At 28.9% G+C, this 19,264-nt stretch overlaps 2 protein-coding genes across 2 annotated transcripts; one reads left to right on the top strand and one right to left on the bottom strand.

Moving 5' to 3' along the window:
* Positions 1 to 3,090: 3,090 nt before the first annotated feature.
* On the bottom strand, positions 3,091 to 3,762 carry LOC132925064 (zinc finger BED domain-containing protein 4-like). The gene has a single exon (XM_060989490.1). The coding sequence runs from the start codon at positions 3,760 to 3,762 to the stop codon at positions 3,091 to 3,093; it is 672 nt and encodes a 223-aa protein (XP_060845473.1).
* A 7,939-nt stretch (positions 3,763 to 11,701) lies between these two features.
* Positions 11,702 to 17,134, top strand: LOC132925063 (E3 SUMO-protein ligase ZBED1-like). The gene is made up of 8 exons (XM_060989489.1): positions 11,702 to 11,938; positions 12,768 to 14,145; positions 14,266 to 14,417; positions 14,639 to 14,703; positions 14,841 to 15,170; positions 16,371 to 16,586; positions 16,698 to 16,877; positions 17,013 to 17,134. Exons 1-8 carry the CDS (start codon positions 11,754 to 11,756, stop codon positions 17,132 to 17,134), a joined length of 2,628 nt encoding a protein of 875 aa, XP_060845472.1. The 5' UTR covers positions 11,702 to 11,753.
* Positions 17,135 to 19,264: the final 2,130 nt, after the last annotated feature.

Below are 19,264 nucleotides of genomic sequence, written 5' to 3'. Positions count from 1 at the left end.
TGAAATATTTGACTTAAGCTACTAATGACTGAAGAAGAATCTGATCGTAGTAAAAATGATTTTCCAATTGAGAATATATCGGCCAAAGTCCTGAAGCAGTTACTACCTTTTCAGCTGACATATGTTCACCAAGTTGTTGAAGGGGCTTTAAAATCGTACATATTAAATTTAAAAGTTCAAGTTCATCACTATTTGAAAGCAGCTGTAGAGCCTTGGAATTTGATCTAATTTCATATAAAACATCACGAAGATGTACATGATGGTCTTTTATAAACTCAAGTGCTGGTAAGTAAGACCACCAACGAGTCTCACAGCACCTAGCATTACTTTAATTGGAAGTTGACGATTTTCTTGTGCTTTTTTAAGCAACCGGCGTATATTTGAACTATAATGGAATTTTGCTCGAATTTTGGTCACTTTATTTACTATATAATTTACTGGTTTAAATTTTAGAGCAGCTGAAACACCATTATTCAAAGTATGCCCATAGAAGCTAACATGAAATAAGTCTAAGAGTTGTACCGCTTTAATCATATTAGTACCATTATCAGTTGTAATACCAGAAATTTTTGAAAGTGGAATTTTCCAAGTTTCGAGAACAAAAAGTACCATTTCCTTTACATTATTTGCTGTATGTTCTATGTCCAAACTTGTACAACTAAGGCAAAATGTTTTTAACTCCCAATTTGCATTAATCCCATTAGCAGTAATTGCAATGTAAGGTTGTAATGTATTTGAAGTCCAGCAATCTGTTAAGTTAAGGTTAAGTAAAGTTAAGGCTACATACTGTATAGTTTGAAGTTCATTTGGTATTCGCACTTTTAAATCAGCATAAATAGCAGGAATTTTAATATCAGCAAACACTTGTCTACTAGGAACATTATAATTAGGACACAACACAGCCATCATGTGCTTAAAACTTGTAAAACTTTCTTTTGACATAACATTGTATGGCTACGTGTCAGTAGAACTCCAGTAAGCAATAGCAATTGTGTACCTATTTGATGTCTTTTTGTCATATTTCTTAAATTCATTTCCCAGTTTACTTTGATGGAGTAGTAATGATTTATTCCTAAAACAAAACAATTTATCATTTTACAAAGTCATTTAAGTTGTGAAAAATCTCTATTAAATGCTACTTTTATATTATTTACTTTATATTCAATTTAAAACTATTAATCTCACGTAGTTTTTGAAGACGGAGTCGAAAAATCTTCTTCAGAAGTTTGATTCTGGCTATATATGTAAGAGCCATCATTATTTTCAATTATTCCATCGCCATTATTATGTTCTTCGGTATCATTTAACGTGTTAAAATCTTTATTAATATGTTCAACTTCATAAGCCTGGGGATAAGATTCGTCCTCATGTCTATAGTTATATTATAATAATATAAACATTTGATATTATTATTATTAATATTATTAATATTATACACAATATATATAAATATGTATTTTAGTATTTGTTGTACATTTTAAAATAAATGTATCTTTGATGTATAATTCTATAATACGTACAAATATTTTCGATAAATCGGTAATAACGGTATTTTCGATAAACACGCAATGGCGTTAATAATGATCAGATTATTTTTTAATATTTTTATTTTTATCAATATACCTAAATTCGATATTTTCGGTATACCATTTTTAAAAAAAAAGGCAATATACCGGTATACGGATATACGGTATACCGGTATATCGACCTTAAATCGATATACCGGTATTACCGTCACCCCTAACCACAACTACGGGGGACTTTTTGGAGGGGCCTAACTATTTTCTAGGGACATAACTTTTATAGCTGTAGAGACAATAGTTTTTTTTGTACAAATTTTTCAAAATTAGAATATATCATATCATTTCCGCATGATGCCAGAATTTTGGACTTGACACCGTGGTCAGTGTAATCATCATATCGCAAACCACCTTTAAATTGGGCCTGAAAATCGAGATATTATTGTCAGTTTCATCAGAAGCCATCACAAGCTTGTACAATTAAGTACTTCAAATGAAGATGTCAGGAGGATCTTAAGAATGGTAATAATTATTCAAATGTTCATCTATCTATTTATATTTTCACTGTTTACAATATATCACTGTAAAGAAAATTCACTAAAAAAAAAAAAATTGAATAGTTAAATAGTAGGCAAGATATATATATATAAAAAAACCATGAGTTATGTTGAATTAAAATCAATAAAATCTACAAGGCTAATAAATTTCTATAAATATCAATAGTTTTAGTTTTTGGATAATATATTTATTAATATAAAATTACATTTAACTTAAGCATTGATATAACAATATATTGATTACACCATTACATACAGATATGTTTATGTCGATTAGAGAAGTTAAAATGTAAATAATTGGCAACTAATTAGTGAAAATATTGTTATATTTACTATTACATAAGAATATAGTAGATGCTATACTTAATAAAGGAAAAACTTTTCTTACATGTATTTTTAACAATTTCAGCTAATGTCATTGGCACATTTGCGCGCCGAAGAAATACAGTATCACGGTGTGGCATTTTATATACAATCAGGATTTCATGTCATTCAAAACACGGGTAAGTAATTTTGTATTATACCTATAAATTATAATATTATGTAGGTATATACTTTATAATTATTACAAGTTAATGATTGAAGTTGGTCAATTTATTATTATTATTACTTATCATATTATAGTAACCGAGTATCTTCTTGAAAGGGACTTACATGGATTAATGCAATATTTCCAACGATACTGGATGGACACCATGGCTCCATGTAGATTCACTGTTTATGGTCTCCAACATCGAACAAATAATTAAATCGAAACGTATCATAGTTGTCTTTTAAGATTGATGGGTAGGGATGCGCAAAAACGACAATGGTTCGATATATCGATTAATGAAATATCGATGTAAACTTTTGTATAGGTATCAAAATATCGAAATATCGATATAATTTTATATATTAATATTAATAGGTCATATAAATAAATAACAAGTAAATATTTTAATATATAATTTTGTGTACATTCAATATTATAAAATTTACAACTTGTAAGGTAAAATATTTAGAAAATTAGAAATTCAGAACCAATACTTATCATCTAATGATTGTAAAAATACTAGTTTTGACAATCTTGAGCCTAATATTCTATTTCTACTTTTCGTCATAATGTCACCGGTCTTACTAAACAATCTTTCTGATGGTACTGATGTGGCTGATATAAAAAGATATTGTCTGGCTAGTTTATATAGAATTGGAAAAGCTTCTTTGATATTTTCCCATTCAATAATCGGATCTTCTTTGAGTCCAATAACCGATTTATCCAAATAAGAATGTATCTCATCTTTCGCATGAGATCCAGACTTTGTTTTATTTTTTTGTTTTTTCTCAAGACTCCTGTGTAGGCTCCAAAGATCAATACAATTATTACTATTAGTAGAATCAACATTATCTTCTACTTCATTTTCCAAGATCTCATCGTTGTTTGCAAATGGGTTTTGTGCCTCGATTAAATTTACTAGTGTATTTAATATTTTTGATTTGGCTTGTGGTTCTATAAAGTATATATCTTTAAATCTTGGATCAAGTATAGTGGAAATAGATAATATTGGGTTATATTCCAACTTCCCACACCGGTATGCAAACTCTTCCAATAGTTTAATTTGTAATTTTTTTGCAATATTAAAAACTGGTTTCTCGTTTTTAATTAAATTTTGAGTGCACACTATAACAGGGATGATCTTACTTGACATGACATACTTTTCCGTTGATAGCTCCTTTGTTTGTTTCTCAATTATGCCAAGTAGCAAACAGATTTCTTTTAAAGACTGAAGATCTCGTGCCGACAACATTTCCGGAACTTCATTACCCGTTCGAGAAAGTAAAATATTTGAAATTATAGTTGACATGGAAATAAATCGTTCTACCATGTAAAATGAGCTGTTCCAGCGCGATTGTACGTCAAGTATTAATTTTCTGCATTTCCCTTCGGACACTCCTGTAAATTGAACAATAAAAAAGGAATTATTATTTTGTTATAAAATTATTAATAATTGTATTTGTTACCTTCTGACTTTTGAACACTTCTTAATTCATCACACGCCTTGGTACTTTTTTTAAAGTATTTAACAATACATCTAACTTTATGCAATAATTGGGGAACTTCTCCACTTTTAACTCTAGTTGTGGCATTTTCTTCTTGGGTTTTACTAATACCTTTTTCCACAATTAAATTAATAGTATGTGCTAAACATGCTAAATGTCGTTTTTCTCCAAATTCGTCAACTACTGCTTTTTTTATGTTAGCCCCACTATCTGTTGTTACAGCCACTACATTATTTTTTTCAATGCCCCATTCTGATACTGTATTAACAAAAACTTCACCTAAATATCTGGAAGTATGACTTTCATCTAGTTCGGTTACTCCAATGACTCCTAAAATAACATTAATACCTTATAATTCCGAATAAATAAAGAAATATATACGTATATCACCAGAAATATTATGAAATTTTACCCGATTCAATATTAGTTTTGTTAAAAAAATGAACAGTTATTCCGATATAACTTCGCATTTGCATGGTTTCAGTCCAAACATCAGTTGTCAGTGATACATTTTCAACTTTGATAAGCTTGTCTCGAAATTCGGCTGCTAATACGCTAAATTTTTCGTCTACTCTTCTTTTAACTGTCACGACTGGGAATTTTATAAAGTGGACATATTGTACTAAGTAAATTTCGGAAACCAGGACTTTCAATTGTAGCAAACGGGACATTTTCTTTACAAAAATAGTATACCACTGCATCGGTAATTTTTACAGTATTCGAACCATCGGCTAAATTAATAATATTATATAATTATTATACACACCTATATATTATTTTCAAAATTATAACTAAAAGTATCTATATTTTATCATAAAAACGTGTAGAAAAAGTATTAATTTTAGATATTTTATACATCAAACTTTTTTAAGTTGTATTATATCTATGTAATATAATATTACTAGGTATTATAAATATATTATTATTATTCGTTAAAATATAAAAATATATTTAAATAGGTAGAAAAATAAAGTTATATGAATACTAATTACCTAAAATGAAGAAATGTTGTACATCATATTCGGCAAAGTTTGCTGTTTTTTAATAGGATTCGATTGATCGAAGGCAATAAATGTAGATTCCCTTATTGACGAGTCACTTTTATGAAAATCCTTAGTAGAAAACATTTTTAAATATAAATATAACAAAAGTATAATTTATTGTTATTTTGCTGATTGTTAGGTGTAATTTAGATTTTTAAAGTTAACTATTATCATTATTGAAATTATATTAATTATAATTAATATAAATAATAATAATTATACCCGTGAACATCCTGCGCCATCATTAATTAATGTAGCTGACGATGAAGATGGCGAAAGTTCTGCTTCAGTCGCAGACGGATCATCAATATTAAATGCATTTTCATTTTCACTTGCAATTTCCTGTGTTTCTGATATTTTTTTCAAGATTAGATTATTAGTAACTAATATAAGTACCTACCTAGTAAGTTTTAAATTTTGATACCAAAGTATTTTTATGCATATAAATAAATAATAATTAATTAAAAATGTTAGCATTGCACAACTCTTTTAAATGATCAATTGCCATAATTGCACGATGTGCACTTACAAATAAAACCATATTAGCTTGTGTATGTTGCATTTTTAAATTAGTGGATTTAAATTGGAATGATCCTGTAGGTCTAATGCATATTGCACTTAATGCAGATTTATGTTTTTTACACTCACTGTGGGTTATTAAATCAGCCTTTCTTGCACGGATACTACAACGACATGGTTTACAGTAAGCTTTTGTTGGATCATCCATCATCTCTTGTAACCAGTCCATAAATAGTTTGTCCTTCTTCCATACCTGACGGAACTTTTGTGTATATGTAGGCTATCTCATTGTTCTCCTAATATTCAGTACTAATGGGTTAGTAGTTATAAAACAAACAAGTTAATGAAACCTAAGTGAAGTATAACTAAAAAGTAAGAACAAATTAAAAGCAAGAGGAAGAGAAAATCAAAAACAATGTGGAAACTGAATGATTTTTATTTTGTCAATTTATTTGGGAAATGTAAAATACCAGTTTACAACAATTGCTGGTATTTTTATATTCTTATGTTTCCAATATACCTACTATATTATTACAGTACTATACAATAATAATGTAATATATTTAATAGCTTTAGAGTACTACATAACCTCGGGTCTTATCTTAATAGCATCAATCATCAATAAAGATGTACACTTACAATAGATAAAGTTGTACCTACATTGTATAAGCTAAATATATAACTACAGAGTCATACTTTTATTGAATAAAACTCAATATTATAACAAATATTTCTCTTGATTTTAATTTTTTTAAATTGTTTAATTATTATCTGTTATCAGAATGATTGGTAATAATTAAACAATATTTTTTAAAAAAATTGTCATTTTTATGTTGTTAACTTTTTTTATAACAAAACATATTTTTAATGGAATTTAGTAATTTGGTTTGATATATGATAAATTTGATTAGTTTAAGAAAATAACTAATCAAACGAAAAAATAACCATAAAAATGACCATCAACTAGATTCAAAAATTTAACAACTAGAAGCAGCAAAAAAAACCAAATTTAGTCTTAAAAAAACCAACTTGGTAACACTGACACCAAAGCACTCCCCGTACTAAAATACATGCGTGAACAGAACTGGTTTTCGTCCGAGCGACTGAGCACTCTAAACCTCCAATTCTTAACAGGATATAGTATAAGACGTATTGTCCAATACGCCTAATTAAAGCCGAAAAACAATAAATTATAGAAAAAAATTAATTTAAACACTGAAGGGAAACGAAGTTATACATAAAAAAAAAACAATTAGGTATCCAAAAATATCACGAATGTACTAATACTATTTTATTTGGTTTTTGTGTACACCGTTGATTTTAAACCATGTTTTGTTATAATTGGATGTATTTTTTTTAACAAAAACTATAATACACCACAAGCAGGTGCGCTCCACCATCGGTATTATCGTCGTAACCGTCGCGACACGCAACATAATATTATTTAAGTAAATAAATAAGCAATTGATAAAATTGATAAAAGCAATTATTAACATTATTATAAAATAATATTAAAGAAAATATGTCCGAGGACGAACCGCAAATTAACGCAGAGCCGAGTGCAGCAGAACTTAACGATGTCACTACGCAACCGGTTAGGGACTTCGTATACCGATACTACATGACGCTAGCCGGCGTACCCCACGACGCCTGGCGGTTTTATACAATCGGTGCTCGGTATACGCACGTGGATGGTTGCGGGCCTGAGGAGGCGCGCGATCCAGGACCGGCCGTCGGCCAGTACCAGATCCATTTGAACATCACGCATCAGCGGTTCACCGAATGCCAGTTCCTCATACGATCGATCAATGAGCAACCGGTGGCGAACGGCCGTGTTCATGTGCTGGTCACCGGCGATACGTCACGTGGCAAGCAGCTGGCTGACTCATTCGTCCAGTCGTTCGTACTCGAGTATGTGCGCGAGATCAACCAGTATGCCGTCACAAATTCCATACTCAAGGTATATACGTCATCGTCGCCTCTGCCGCTATCGCCTCCACCGCCACCACCGTCCCAGTTCTTGTCCGGATAAATCAATGTGAGACACTCCAGCACCACACAACTGTAACACATTTTAAAACGACTGTATAACGAGCCCCTTATTGACATAATGTATTATGACTGTTCATTATTATATTATATTAAATGATCATTAGGGACGACAGCTAATAATTAATAATAAAATAGTTATAATATTATTGTATTGTTTCGTTCTCGAAATTCCCTGTAGCTTGCAAGTCGCGCGTCTATGCTGCAATATCCTGTAGTATTAAACTGTATTAGCTAGTTTCTATAAAGTTGGGTAACATATTTTTTTTAAATTAAAAACATGAAAATATACATTTATTTTTAAATAATAGTGTGTTGTTAATATTTATAAACACAAAAATACGGCGTTGTACGTTAATATGGTTCAAATAGTTGGGATAAATGAAATAGAATATCATGTGTAAGCTTTACCATTCTGAAATTCATGAACCAGTAAGCAAAACCATTTATCAAATGGAATTCATCAAAACAATGAAAATATTTATGTAGAAGAATGTAAATTTTTGTCATAAGTATGATGATTTTAAAATGAAGATGGGCGCAATTAGAGGGTGGCTTAACTTCCCTAATTTTTAAACGATTTTACTTGAAACTTATTAAAATTTTTGATAACATTTAATTACAACTAACAAAATAATTTTATTGATGTTTATTTATAACAAGTCTATTACAGCTTTTCAGTTATAATTTCCAATAGGTATAGTATTTATTTTTAGATTTATGCTCAAATGACAAGAAAATACCAATTACAGTGAAAGTTATAGTTATTTATTTTTCTACACACATCTAATATTGTCTAGGCCCTAGACTCTAGGGTTAGTGGTTACAGAACTACAGTAATGTGTTATAATTGTATTCTATATGTAAAGTTTTAGCACAGTTTAGTCATCAAAGATAGAGATGGAGCTTCAAGCAATTGAAAATCATGGTTAGAATAATTGATGATTAGTAGGACAAAGAGGAAAAATAAAAATAATCAATTGATCACCTTTTAGGTAATAAACGGAAAATATTTATTTTTTCTAATTCTCTCTAATTTCCTCATCTTATGAAAACGGCCAATAATAGTCTTCACAGTAAATAATCTTTAATGTAAATTATAAATAATTATTTAAACAAGTAAATCCACATGTCAAAATACATAGGCATGTCAGCAATATTCCGGTTTTTGAAGCGAATCGCGTATCCACCCGATTTTTGAGATACCTCAAACACAATTGGCGCAGAGATCTACGTTAGTTTATAAAACATGTTTACACAGTATTTAATTGTAAAAGGTGACTGGATTGCTAATTTTCTTTCGAATCATTTACAGCCTTTACTATAATTCTTTCATCAAATGTACTTTTCGTTTAGAATGTAAATTTATCACTATGTATATAGGTATAAAAAGTATATTATTTATGATGTGGTGGTTTTATTTTTTAACAACTTGAGCACATTATAATTTTGTTTTATATTCAAGTAAAAAATACTATCATTATTATACGCACGGTGTACCTATTACATTCACAAACACAAAAATAATTTTATACTGAGCTTGTTTATGTTGCTACCAATGGCGGATCCAGGATTTAATTTTTTTTTTTTTTGGGGGGGGGGCCGTAGTTCAAAACGCAAATCTTAAATTTTTCAGTAATTAAAAAATACACACAAATATGTGTATTTAAATTATGCCAATGGGGGGGGGCGAGGCCAAAGGGCCCCCCCTTAAATCCACCACTGGTTGCCATAAATATCGAATGGCGACTGAAATGGATTTATAACAGTTATGTACATTGTAAGGAAAGGTTAGATTAGGATAGTAACTGAAAACAGTTATGAACAAAAATAAAACAAGATAAATAGAAATATTGATTGGTGGATACTACTTGTGTCCCGCAAAAAGAAATTCAAAAAGGATCATAGCCTATTTGCGTCCCATTATACCTTTTTTACAACCTTATTGCGTCCCGGAAATATCGACATCAATATACAAAATGTATGTTTTACTGGTTTACTTTATGTTTTAGTGTAATTAATAAAAATAATAAATTAATATAATAGTATAAAAAATCTAGTAAAAAAATAAATAATAGTATAAAACATTTAGTTAGGTTTAATAATTTTTTTAGGGGGGAAATAGGTTTTAATATCCATTCAAATTTTGTTTGCAAGATTTTGTCGCAAAACAAATTCGGTCAGGTATGAATCCAAATGATGACGAGCTCATCCCCTATGTTTTTTGTTTCGCCACTTTGCCGATCCCCAAAGGCGTTCAATCGTTTGAGTGAATTAAAAAAATTCATATTGACTAGACGTAAAATAATATGGATGATAGGACGAATGTCGACTGACTAACGAAATAAATACCGACATAAAATGGTTAAAATACCTAAACTAATTGGTTTTTAGTAAATTGTACATTACGATTATATAGATTGCAACGGGGATATATAAATTTATAAATAGATTCCTATGCGGAAGTAGGTTAGGTAGTTTTATAAATATTTGGGTAGTTGAGATAACACGGAAGTACCATAATATAAATGAAACGTTTTTTATAAAATTTAACTGTGGAATTTTGTTTTTTTTTTTACATTTTTGATTTGGTTTTTTTAAGTATTCTTATTTTAAATGCTTTTTTTCTGTATTTTTTTTTTTATATAGTATTAATGCTTTAATTTTTATTAATACAATATATCATAATATACCTAATTATTAAGATATTTAGATAGTTAGTATAGATAAATTGTATCTACAAACTAAATTGTCTCCATTCCATAAATAGTCTGGTTTATTTATACAGTATAGTTTATGAAATATTGATTTTAGACTAGTAGATGATATCAGTAATAATTATACAGCCAACTTGCGTCTCCAAAACGGGACGCAAGTTACCGGGTCAAATTTACTACCTTTTTTGGGACACAAGTGACATGCAGCATATGGGTGTACTCTGTACACCAGTGCGTGTAGTTAAGGATTAAGGAAGATTCAATAATCTATTCTAATTTTGGACATAGTTATAAAACAGATTAATTAGAAAAGGCTGGTTTCAATCATTCTACAGTTACCCACATATACAGTTGTGTAGATTTTTTATATTTAACGGTTGTAAGGATTAGCTAAATGGTGAAATAAAAACATAAAGAACATGTCATCATTTTGATAGCTATTTGGTTGAGTTTATGTGACGTCAAGCTTAATTTATATATATATTATTATATAAAATATAAAAAATATAAAAATGTACATATCATAATTTTTTATGCTCATCAGCTTAATTTAATTTTAATTCAAGCAACTTCACAATTTTTTTTCAAACTTAACTGATAAGAATTTTTTTTCCAACAGTCCTCAGCAGGTTACGGGTTTAGATTAAATTGTTAAACACAAATAATTAAAATAACTCGTGAATATTTAAATATTTTTTAATTTCCAAATTATATAGCACTTATACTTTAAATTAGAGCTCTCGGTCTGGTACGTGTATTAATATACACGTGTACCCGTAGTCCGTACCTTAAATAGTAAAGTGTATGAATACCCGTGCATTTAATTACACGTGTTTTTAAAGTTCGTGTACACGTGTATTAAAATTGTATCTACCCGTGTGCTTAAGGTTCAGTAGTTTTTATAAACTTTAAGATGAATATCATAAAATAAAATTAATAATATTGTTAAGTGATACTGACGTGTAGAATACTATTTTTGTGGTATTATTTCACTGAGTTAATGTAATCTTATGTCATTTGTGATCACCCGATAATGCCAATTACAAATAGATATAGTATAGATAGTAGACACCAATTTTTGTAACATACAGGTAAAATCCAATATTGATATAATGTTGAAACTATTATAACAGTGAGATAGGTATTAAATAATAAAGATAAAAACACTCGAAAATTCATTGTGTTAATAATAAAATATAAATTACACATTATTTTGAGTGATTTTTATTTCATTTGTGTCTTGTGTGTTGTACAAAATTATATGAAATTTTTGTACGTATTTAAGTTTAATTTTTTTTATTAATTTATAAAATGAGTAATAAGTGTAAAAGTTGGGTGTGGCTATACGCTAAACGTGAAGGCGACAAAGCGTATTGTGATTTGTGTAGTGAAAATGAAAATAATGAATTTTGCTGTATTGGCGGAACAACAGGTTCTTTGGGTAGACATTTGAAAACTATTCATGGTATAAAACCACTCACGACTGCATCACGGAGGTATGTACTATGTACTTAATATACATATATTATATATATTATATTTATTAACTATAGGTAAATTAAAATTATTATTTTTTACAAAAAATATTTGGTGCTATTCTCATATGGTCTATCTGTATTCAAAGGTTCCTAATGATTGGATGGTCCAATACTTTTTTATAAATATTTTAAAGATTAAAATTATTATTGATATAAAAACAGTCAATCCCGACAAAATTGTATAATAATTTACTTAAACGCTTAAACGAAACCCTGAATAAAAATTTTTTAATTTAATTTATATTTTTTTTACATAAGTACTGTTGACTTTGGTGGAAATGTTGTGTTCGTAGGACTACTATTTTTGTATTTAAGACTAATACTAAAAACAATTTCTACGAAAACCTCGTTTTAATCGTTTTTTATAATTTTTGGGTAATTAACGCCTAAATTTGGAAAAAGTTTAAAATGTATACATCATTGTAAAACCAATACATTCTTCGTTTCACTTAGAATCTAAAATTGATCAATTTGTTGAAAAAATTAATTAAATCATTAAAATAAGCGTATAATATTTAATCTTGTATTCATAATAAGTAAAAATGCCTAGTTTATTTACTGTCCGGGGGTTCTTTGCATTATATTCCTTAAAAAAATTCTATTATCCGAACTTTCACTCATCCTAATTCGGTGTGGTCCTAATTAGATCGGATAATCGAGGTTCTACTGTATTAATATTCCAAAACTTTATCTCAAATATTAAAAATATTATTAAAATAAATTTTAACAAAACAAGGTATGAGAAATTAAAAAATAGGTACTTTTTTTACATTTTTCGATAATACAGGGTTACTTCTGGTCATGAACTGGATAATGCCGATACCTTAACCAGTTCAACTACGACTGCAAGTTCTTCAGAAACACATAGTTTGGAAATTGATATACCAATACCTAGGAAACGTCGACGAACTTATAGGAATCGGGAGGACGATCGAATTTGCAGCTCCGAAAAAACAGAGCAGATACATCAAGCATTAGCAAAAATGATAGCCGTGAATCAAATGCCGCTATCTTTTTGTTCAAGTGAAGGTTTTAAACAGTTTATGACAGTTGTCGAACCTAACTACAAAATATGCAAGGAAGGAGCAATAAAATCAAGATTGAAAGCATTAAAATCATCGGTAAAAGATATAATACAAAAAAACTTGAAGGATTCTATAAGTATAGCATGTACATCTGACTGTTGGTCATCGTTATCTCAACAAAGCTATATAACAGTTAGTGCTCATATAATTGATGATCAATGGTGCCCAAAGTCGTATACACTTACAACACATGAAATGGAGGAATCTCATAGTGCTGCAAACCTTGCTCACCAATTAAAGGATACATTTGATAAATGGGAAATTGAAAGTAAAATTATGGCTGTTGTCACGGATAATGCAAGAAATATAATAAATGCTGTGAATACATTAACAAATATATCCGAGACATATGATTTAACGTGTGCTGCTCATAGTATTCAACTTGCGGTTAATAATGGATTAAAACAAGATGGTATTGATACACTGATCCAATTAAGTAGTAAAATGGTAGGTCATTTTAAACATTCTAATTTGGCTAAACATGCTTTAATAAAAATTCAAGAGCAGCTAGGATTAAACCAACTAAGTCTCATACAAAGTTGTAAAACAAGATGGGATTCTGTTTATATGATGTTAGATCGTCTTTATACAAATAGATGCGCTGTAACAAATGTTTTAGCTGACCGTAATATAACTAATGTTGCAATTGCAAAAAAGTTGGAAATTTCCGAAAGTGACTGGACAAAAATGGAAACTGTAGTAGCTTTGTTAAAACCATTACAAGTTGTAACAACAATTTTTTGTGGCGAAACACATTCCCCAGTATCAATGGTTAGACCTCTTATCTCAAAAGTGATTGAAAAACACTTGAAAATTAATGAATATGATAGTGAAGTTATTATCAGTTTTAAACAGACAGTAGTGTCACAACTTAAAGAACGTTTTAAGCTTAATAATTTAACAAACATCATATCTTCAAGACAAATAGCATCATTTTTAGACCCAAGATATAAAGATTTGGAACATGAGGAAATCGAAATAAGAGAAAATATCCGTTCTAAAGTACAAAATGTTCTGGTTGAAATGAATACTTCGGAAAATAGAGTGGATATTGAAGTTCGTATTCAAAAAAAGAAAGGAGCACTTTAATTTTTATACGGCGATGAAGTTCATGATATCAACGATACATCGACGCAATTTCAATGCTACCTGGCAGAACCACAATTGAGGTACGATTTTGATCCATTTGAATGGTGGAAGTCACACGAAAAAAAATATCCTTTGGTAGCAAAGGTAGCAAAGAAATTTTTGTCAATACCAGCCACATCAGTAAGCTCAGAAAGATGTTTTTCAACTGCCGGGAATGTGGTTACCCCCAAAAGAAACTGTTTGGCACCAGAAAATGTCAATATGTTAGTATTTTTATATCAAAATCGTAAAATTATGTTATAAAACTTTCAATATATAATAGGTAGGTATTTTTTTTGACAATTATCTTGTGATTTTTTTCTTTATAATTAACTCATTAAAAAATTCTCTGAAATTATTGTATTAAAATCCAATGTATTTATCCAACACTATCATTAGTTATACCGTTAATTCGAGGTCTTCAATACATGTTAAAAAACTTAAGAACAGAAACTACTATAGGAAATGAATTTAAAAATAAATTAATTGATGTAGTTGGTAGACGTTTGGGTAATTTGGAAAAGACAAGATAGTTGCGAAATCGACTTTTTTAGATCCACGACTAAAAAAACAGCCTTTGGATTACAGGAAAATGCTGATAATGCGCATAAATGGATCTGCGAAGAATTAACTTACTAATATGATAGGTGCTAAAAATGACAACACCGAAATAACAGAATCAGATACTACACAATCTACATCGAGTGCTAATATTTATTCTGTATGGAAACATTTTGACGATAAAATTTCACAAGTCAAAATTACGTCAAATCCAAATGCTACTGCTTCTATAATGATACGCCAGTATTTAGAAATTCCACCTTTAGATAGGAAAAAAAATCCTTTAGAATTTTGGAAGCAATATGAAATTACGTTTCCAAAATTATATGAAATGCAACGGAAGTATTTAAGTATTCCGGCTACATCCGTTCCATCAGAGCGTGTTTTTTCGAAAACGGGACAAATTACTAATGAACGTAGAAACAGATTATCACCAAAAAATTTAGATTTTATAATTTTTTTAAACAGTAATTTAAATATTTTTTAAATTCCGTTTTTAATTTTTTAATTATTAGTACCTATCTATGTATTTTTAATTGATAAAAAGTTTTTATTGTTATTATATTATATAAGTGGTTACTAATTATTTTATTATTATGTGTACATATTTACATATTTATTTATGTATATTTAATGTTTATAATTATAGTTACACGTACCTATACATAAGGATATATGAGATACTAAGAGTTGTAATCAATTATATTTAACTGCTAATTAATTTTTATATTTTTCAAAGATTTGAATAATTATATAGCGTGAAAAAGTATTTCATTAAAAATTAAAATGTTTAAATAAATGTATAACGCATCGAAAGGTTTTTATTATTCAATAGTCATGATAAGTAATAAGTACTAAAATAACAGTAATAACTAACAATTTACTGTAGTAAAAATTAAAAATCTGTATATTTCTTAGTTTCTTACCAATTGAATACGATTTATTTAAAAATTTAGTTTCTAACAATTGTCTTGATAACTAATGATAATTCTCATTACTAAATATTATTCGATATTTCGTTCAAAACATTTCGATTATTCGATATTTCATTCAAAACAATTCAATTATTTTGAACGAGTGATATCTCGATTATTAATATTTCATTTGGACATTTCGAATGATATCTCGATTATGAAAATGTCTCGATTACTAATCATTCGATTATTAAAATCATTCGATTATGCCCATCACTACATAAAATATGCCTACCTATAGTAGTGTTATAGGCTGACATACTGTCTTCGCTCAGAATCGTTTTTCTAATACAACGATATTATATCATTGAATTCAAATTTAATACCATCCATTAAAGTGGCCTACTTATAACCTGTACAGCAGGGCAACATCTACTTGCCCACCTCTTTTAGTACCACCTCTTAGTATTCAATTTATTTTTTCTTACTATAATTAGAATGGATTGGTGTTCAATTTAAGGATGACGGGGTTTTATGTGTGCCCTATAACTCCTATGCTTAAAAGTAAAAAAATTGGTACTTATAAAATGATTAAATGGACAAGTACAAGGCAAAATTATTAAAACAAGGAAGTAAGTATATATTCTTATAGTTGAAATTATAATAGAATGTATTTAATTAACTACTATAAATAATTTTAAGCTAAAGAAGATGTACAATTACAAGACAATCTTAGTTTTAAAGATATCGATGACAACAACATATCAGTTTCCTCAGAAATTGAAGAGTATATTGAAGAGGTTAAAGAAATTGAAAATTCTAGTACCATTGAAAGAAAAAACATATTAAATAGAAGTAACTTAACAATATTACCAAAAGACTCCAAACCCTATAACTTTAATGGTAGCGTAGAAACGAGTAAAAAAAAGAGTATTATGAATAAACGAGTGTGGGATAAAACTGACCATTGTGTCTATTGTGAAAAAGATGTCACTAATTTTACATGACATATTTTACGTAAACATAAAGATGAGATAGAAGTAGCAAGATATGAATCATTACCAAAAGGCTCCAAAGAGCGAAAATTTGAAGCGGACACCTTAAGGAAGAAAGGAAATTTTTTAAATAATGTTGAAGGAAATAAAGTAAAACCAGTTCGTCGCCCTAATGAATTAAAAGAAATCCCTTGTGCTAACAATTATTTGCCATGTAAATTTTGTTATGGAATGTTTAAGAAGAAATATTTATTTAGACATATGAACAAATGTAAAAATAATAAAGAAACGCGTGGAAGTAAAGTTAATGCTATGGCTGCAGGATAAAATATGTTGCTTGTTTTCAAAGATACTGATAATGATTTAGTAAACAATGTATTTTCGAGAATGGCTACAGATGAGATATCATTAGTTGCAAAAACAGATGATCTTATTAAACAATTTTGGTTCAAGGTATCTAAAATCACATAAAGAAAAGCATTTAATTAATGTAGTGTCTCAAAAAATGAGACTTTTGGCACGATTTTTGATGTGTATGAGATTAGAAGTTACAATAATAAATACATTGCAAGAATGTTTATCGTCAAAGTATTTTGATTCGATCGTAAAATGTTCTAAACAGGTAGCTGGGTATAATGTTGAAAATGACAATTTCAAATCTCCGTCAGTTATTTTAAAGTTAGGCCAATCATTAAAACAATGCTGTGAAATAGCTGAATGTATTATTTTAAAACAGAGTGATTTATCACCTTTGGATGCACAAACTGTACAAAAAGAATCAATCAACAACCTAAAATATATCATTGAAAAAGAATGGTCACATGAACTATCAACTAATGCGTGCAAATTGATGTACCAACGAAAATGGAATAAGCCGGCCTTATTACCATTAACATCCGATATCAAATTATTTAAAGATTATATTGTAAAATTAGAAAAGGAGTCTTATAATAATTTGAAAACAAATCCCAATAATGTACAATACTACAGAAACCTTCAAGAAAGTGTACTAGCACAGATAGTGTTACTCAACCGTAGAAAAGCTGGTGAGGTACAACGTATAACACTTGATACTTTTACTAACGCAGAATCTGAAATTTCTCAAGAAGAAATTCAACTAACCTTATCTCCTGTAGAACTTAAATTGACAGAAAGTTTTAAAAGAGTTGTTATACGTGGTAAACGTGGAAGAGGGGTGCCAATTTTATTTACACCTCAGTTACAAAAAAGTTTAAAGTATCTCATAGAATTGAGAAAAACAACAAGTTTCATTGAAAATGAAAATATTTATCTATTTTCTTTACCTCAATCACTTGGCTGTTTGAGGGCCTCTGATGTAATAAGAAAATATAGTAAGCTATGTGGGGCAAAAAACCCAGAAAATATTACATCTACTCGTCTCCGCAAACATGTAGCTACTGTGGCTCAGCTGTTAAACATGTCTGAAGGGGATATTGAACAACTCGCCACCTTCATGGGACACTCCAAGGATGTCCACAAAAATTTTTACAGACTTTCCGAAAGCGCTTTTCAGGTAAATAATTTTAAATACCTGTCAACTCCTAATACATTAGTATATAATATTTGCATATTACATTTATGGTAAATTAATAATAATTTCAACAGTAGACATTATTTTTATTGTTATACAATATAAATATTTTATTTTGTAAAGTGTATGCAACACTATTATGAACATAATATATTAATATGTATTTTTAGAATATATACTTAAAAAATAATTGTGTACATACTGTACATAAATACAATATATACCTATATGTATTTATTGTATATATTATACATAAAGATAATTACTATTAATTATTACATTAGTTTACTATATTTTTATTTTTAGGTTGCCAAAGTGAGCAAGCTCCTTTTGTTGATGGAAAAAGGAGAAGGCCACCATTATAGAGGCAAGAGTTTGGATGAAATCAACATAAGTGTGGACGAAGCAATATCAGACGAAGAAAATCAATCTGACAAAGAAGACTACGAAGAGCAGGAATTATTTGACAACGATGATGATAAAGAAATTGAACATCAAACTTCTCAAAGACCAAAAGATAAATTACATAATCCAAAACACCAGAAGCCATCTAAGCTAATGAAAAAAGTGAACATCATTCCATGGACTGATAAAGAAAAAACAACAGCCATTACATTTTTTAAAAAACATATAGATTTGAAAAAAGTTCCAAACAAAAAAGAGTGTGAGGACTTAATTAAACTCACTCCATCCTTATTTTTAAATAAGCCATGGAGAAAAATCAAATATTTCATTCATAACTATATAAATTCCCAGAAAATTAAATAAATAGTTGTATAGTTGTGTTATAATAATAATAAAAACTTATATATTTACTGAAGTTAATTTAATTGTTGTTATTATTTAATATATATATATAATAACCAATAACTACACAGGTTTCATTATTATAAACTAAATTATACTATATATGCAGTGCCATGTGGGCAAGGTATTGGATCACAGAGTTTTGGTATTTTTAATGTTGGATTACAACTACAACTACTTAACAGTATAATAATTTATTCAATTATATTTTCTCAGTAGCTTTTCGGCCCAATCCAGGCCTG

Source organism: Rhopalosiphum padi, chromosome 3, assembly GCF_020882245.1.
Source record: "Rhopalosiphum padi isolate XX-2018 chromosome 3, ASM2088224v1, whole genome shotgun sequence".
Lineage (NCBI taxonomy): Eukaryota > Metazoa > Arthropoda > Insecta > Hemiptera > Aphididae > Rhopalosiphum > Rhopalosiphum padi.
The sequence above is the reverse complement of the archived record's forward strand: the minus strand, read 5'-3'. Positions and strand labels throughout refer to the sequence as shown.

Bases quoted from the DNA above. Each gene is read 5' to 3' on its own strand.
- LOC132925064 (XM_060989490.1), bottom strand. From the start codon at position 3,762: ATGTCAAGTAAGATCATCCCTGTTATAGTGTGCACTCAAAATTTAATT.
- LOC132925063 (XM_060989489.1), top strand. From the start codon at position 11,754: ATGAGTAATAAGTGTAAAAGTTGGGTGTGGCTATACGCTAAACGTGAA. The intron at 14,418-14,638 runs GTTAGTATTTTT...AAAAAACTTAAG, and splicing joins GCACCAGAAAATGTCAATAT to AACAGAAACTACTATAGGAA. The intron at 16,878-17,012 runs GTAAATTTTGTT...TTGTTTTCAAAG, and splicing joins TGCTAACAATTATTTGCCAT to ATACTGATAATGATTTAGTA.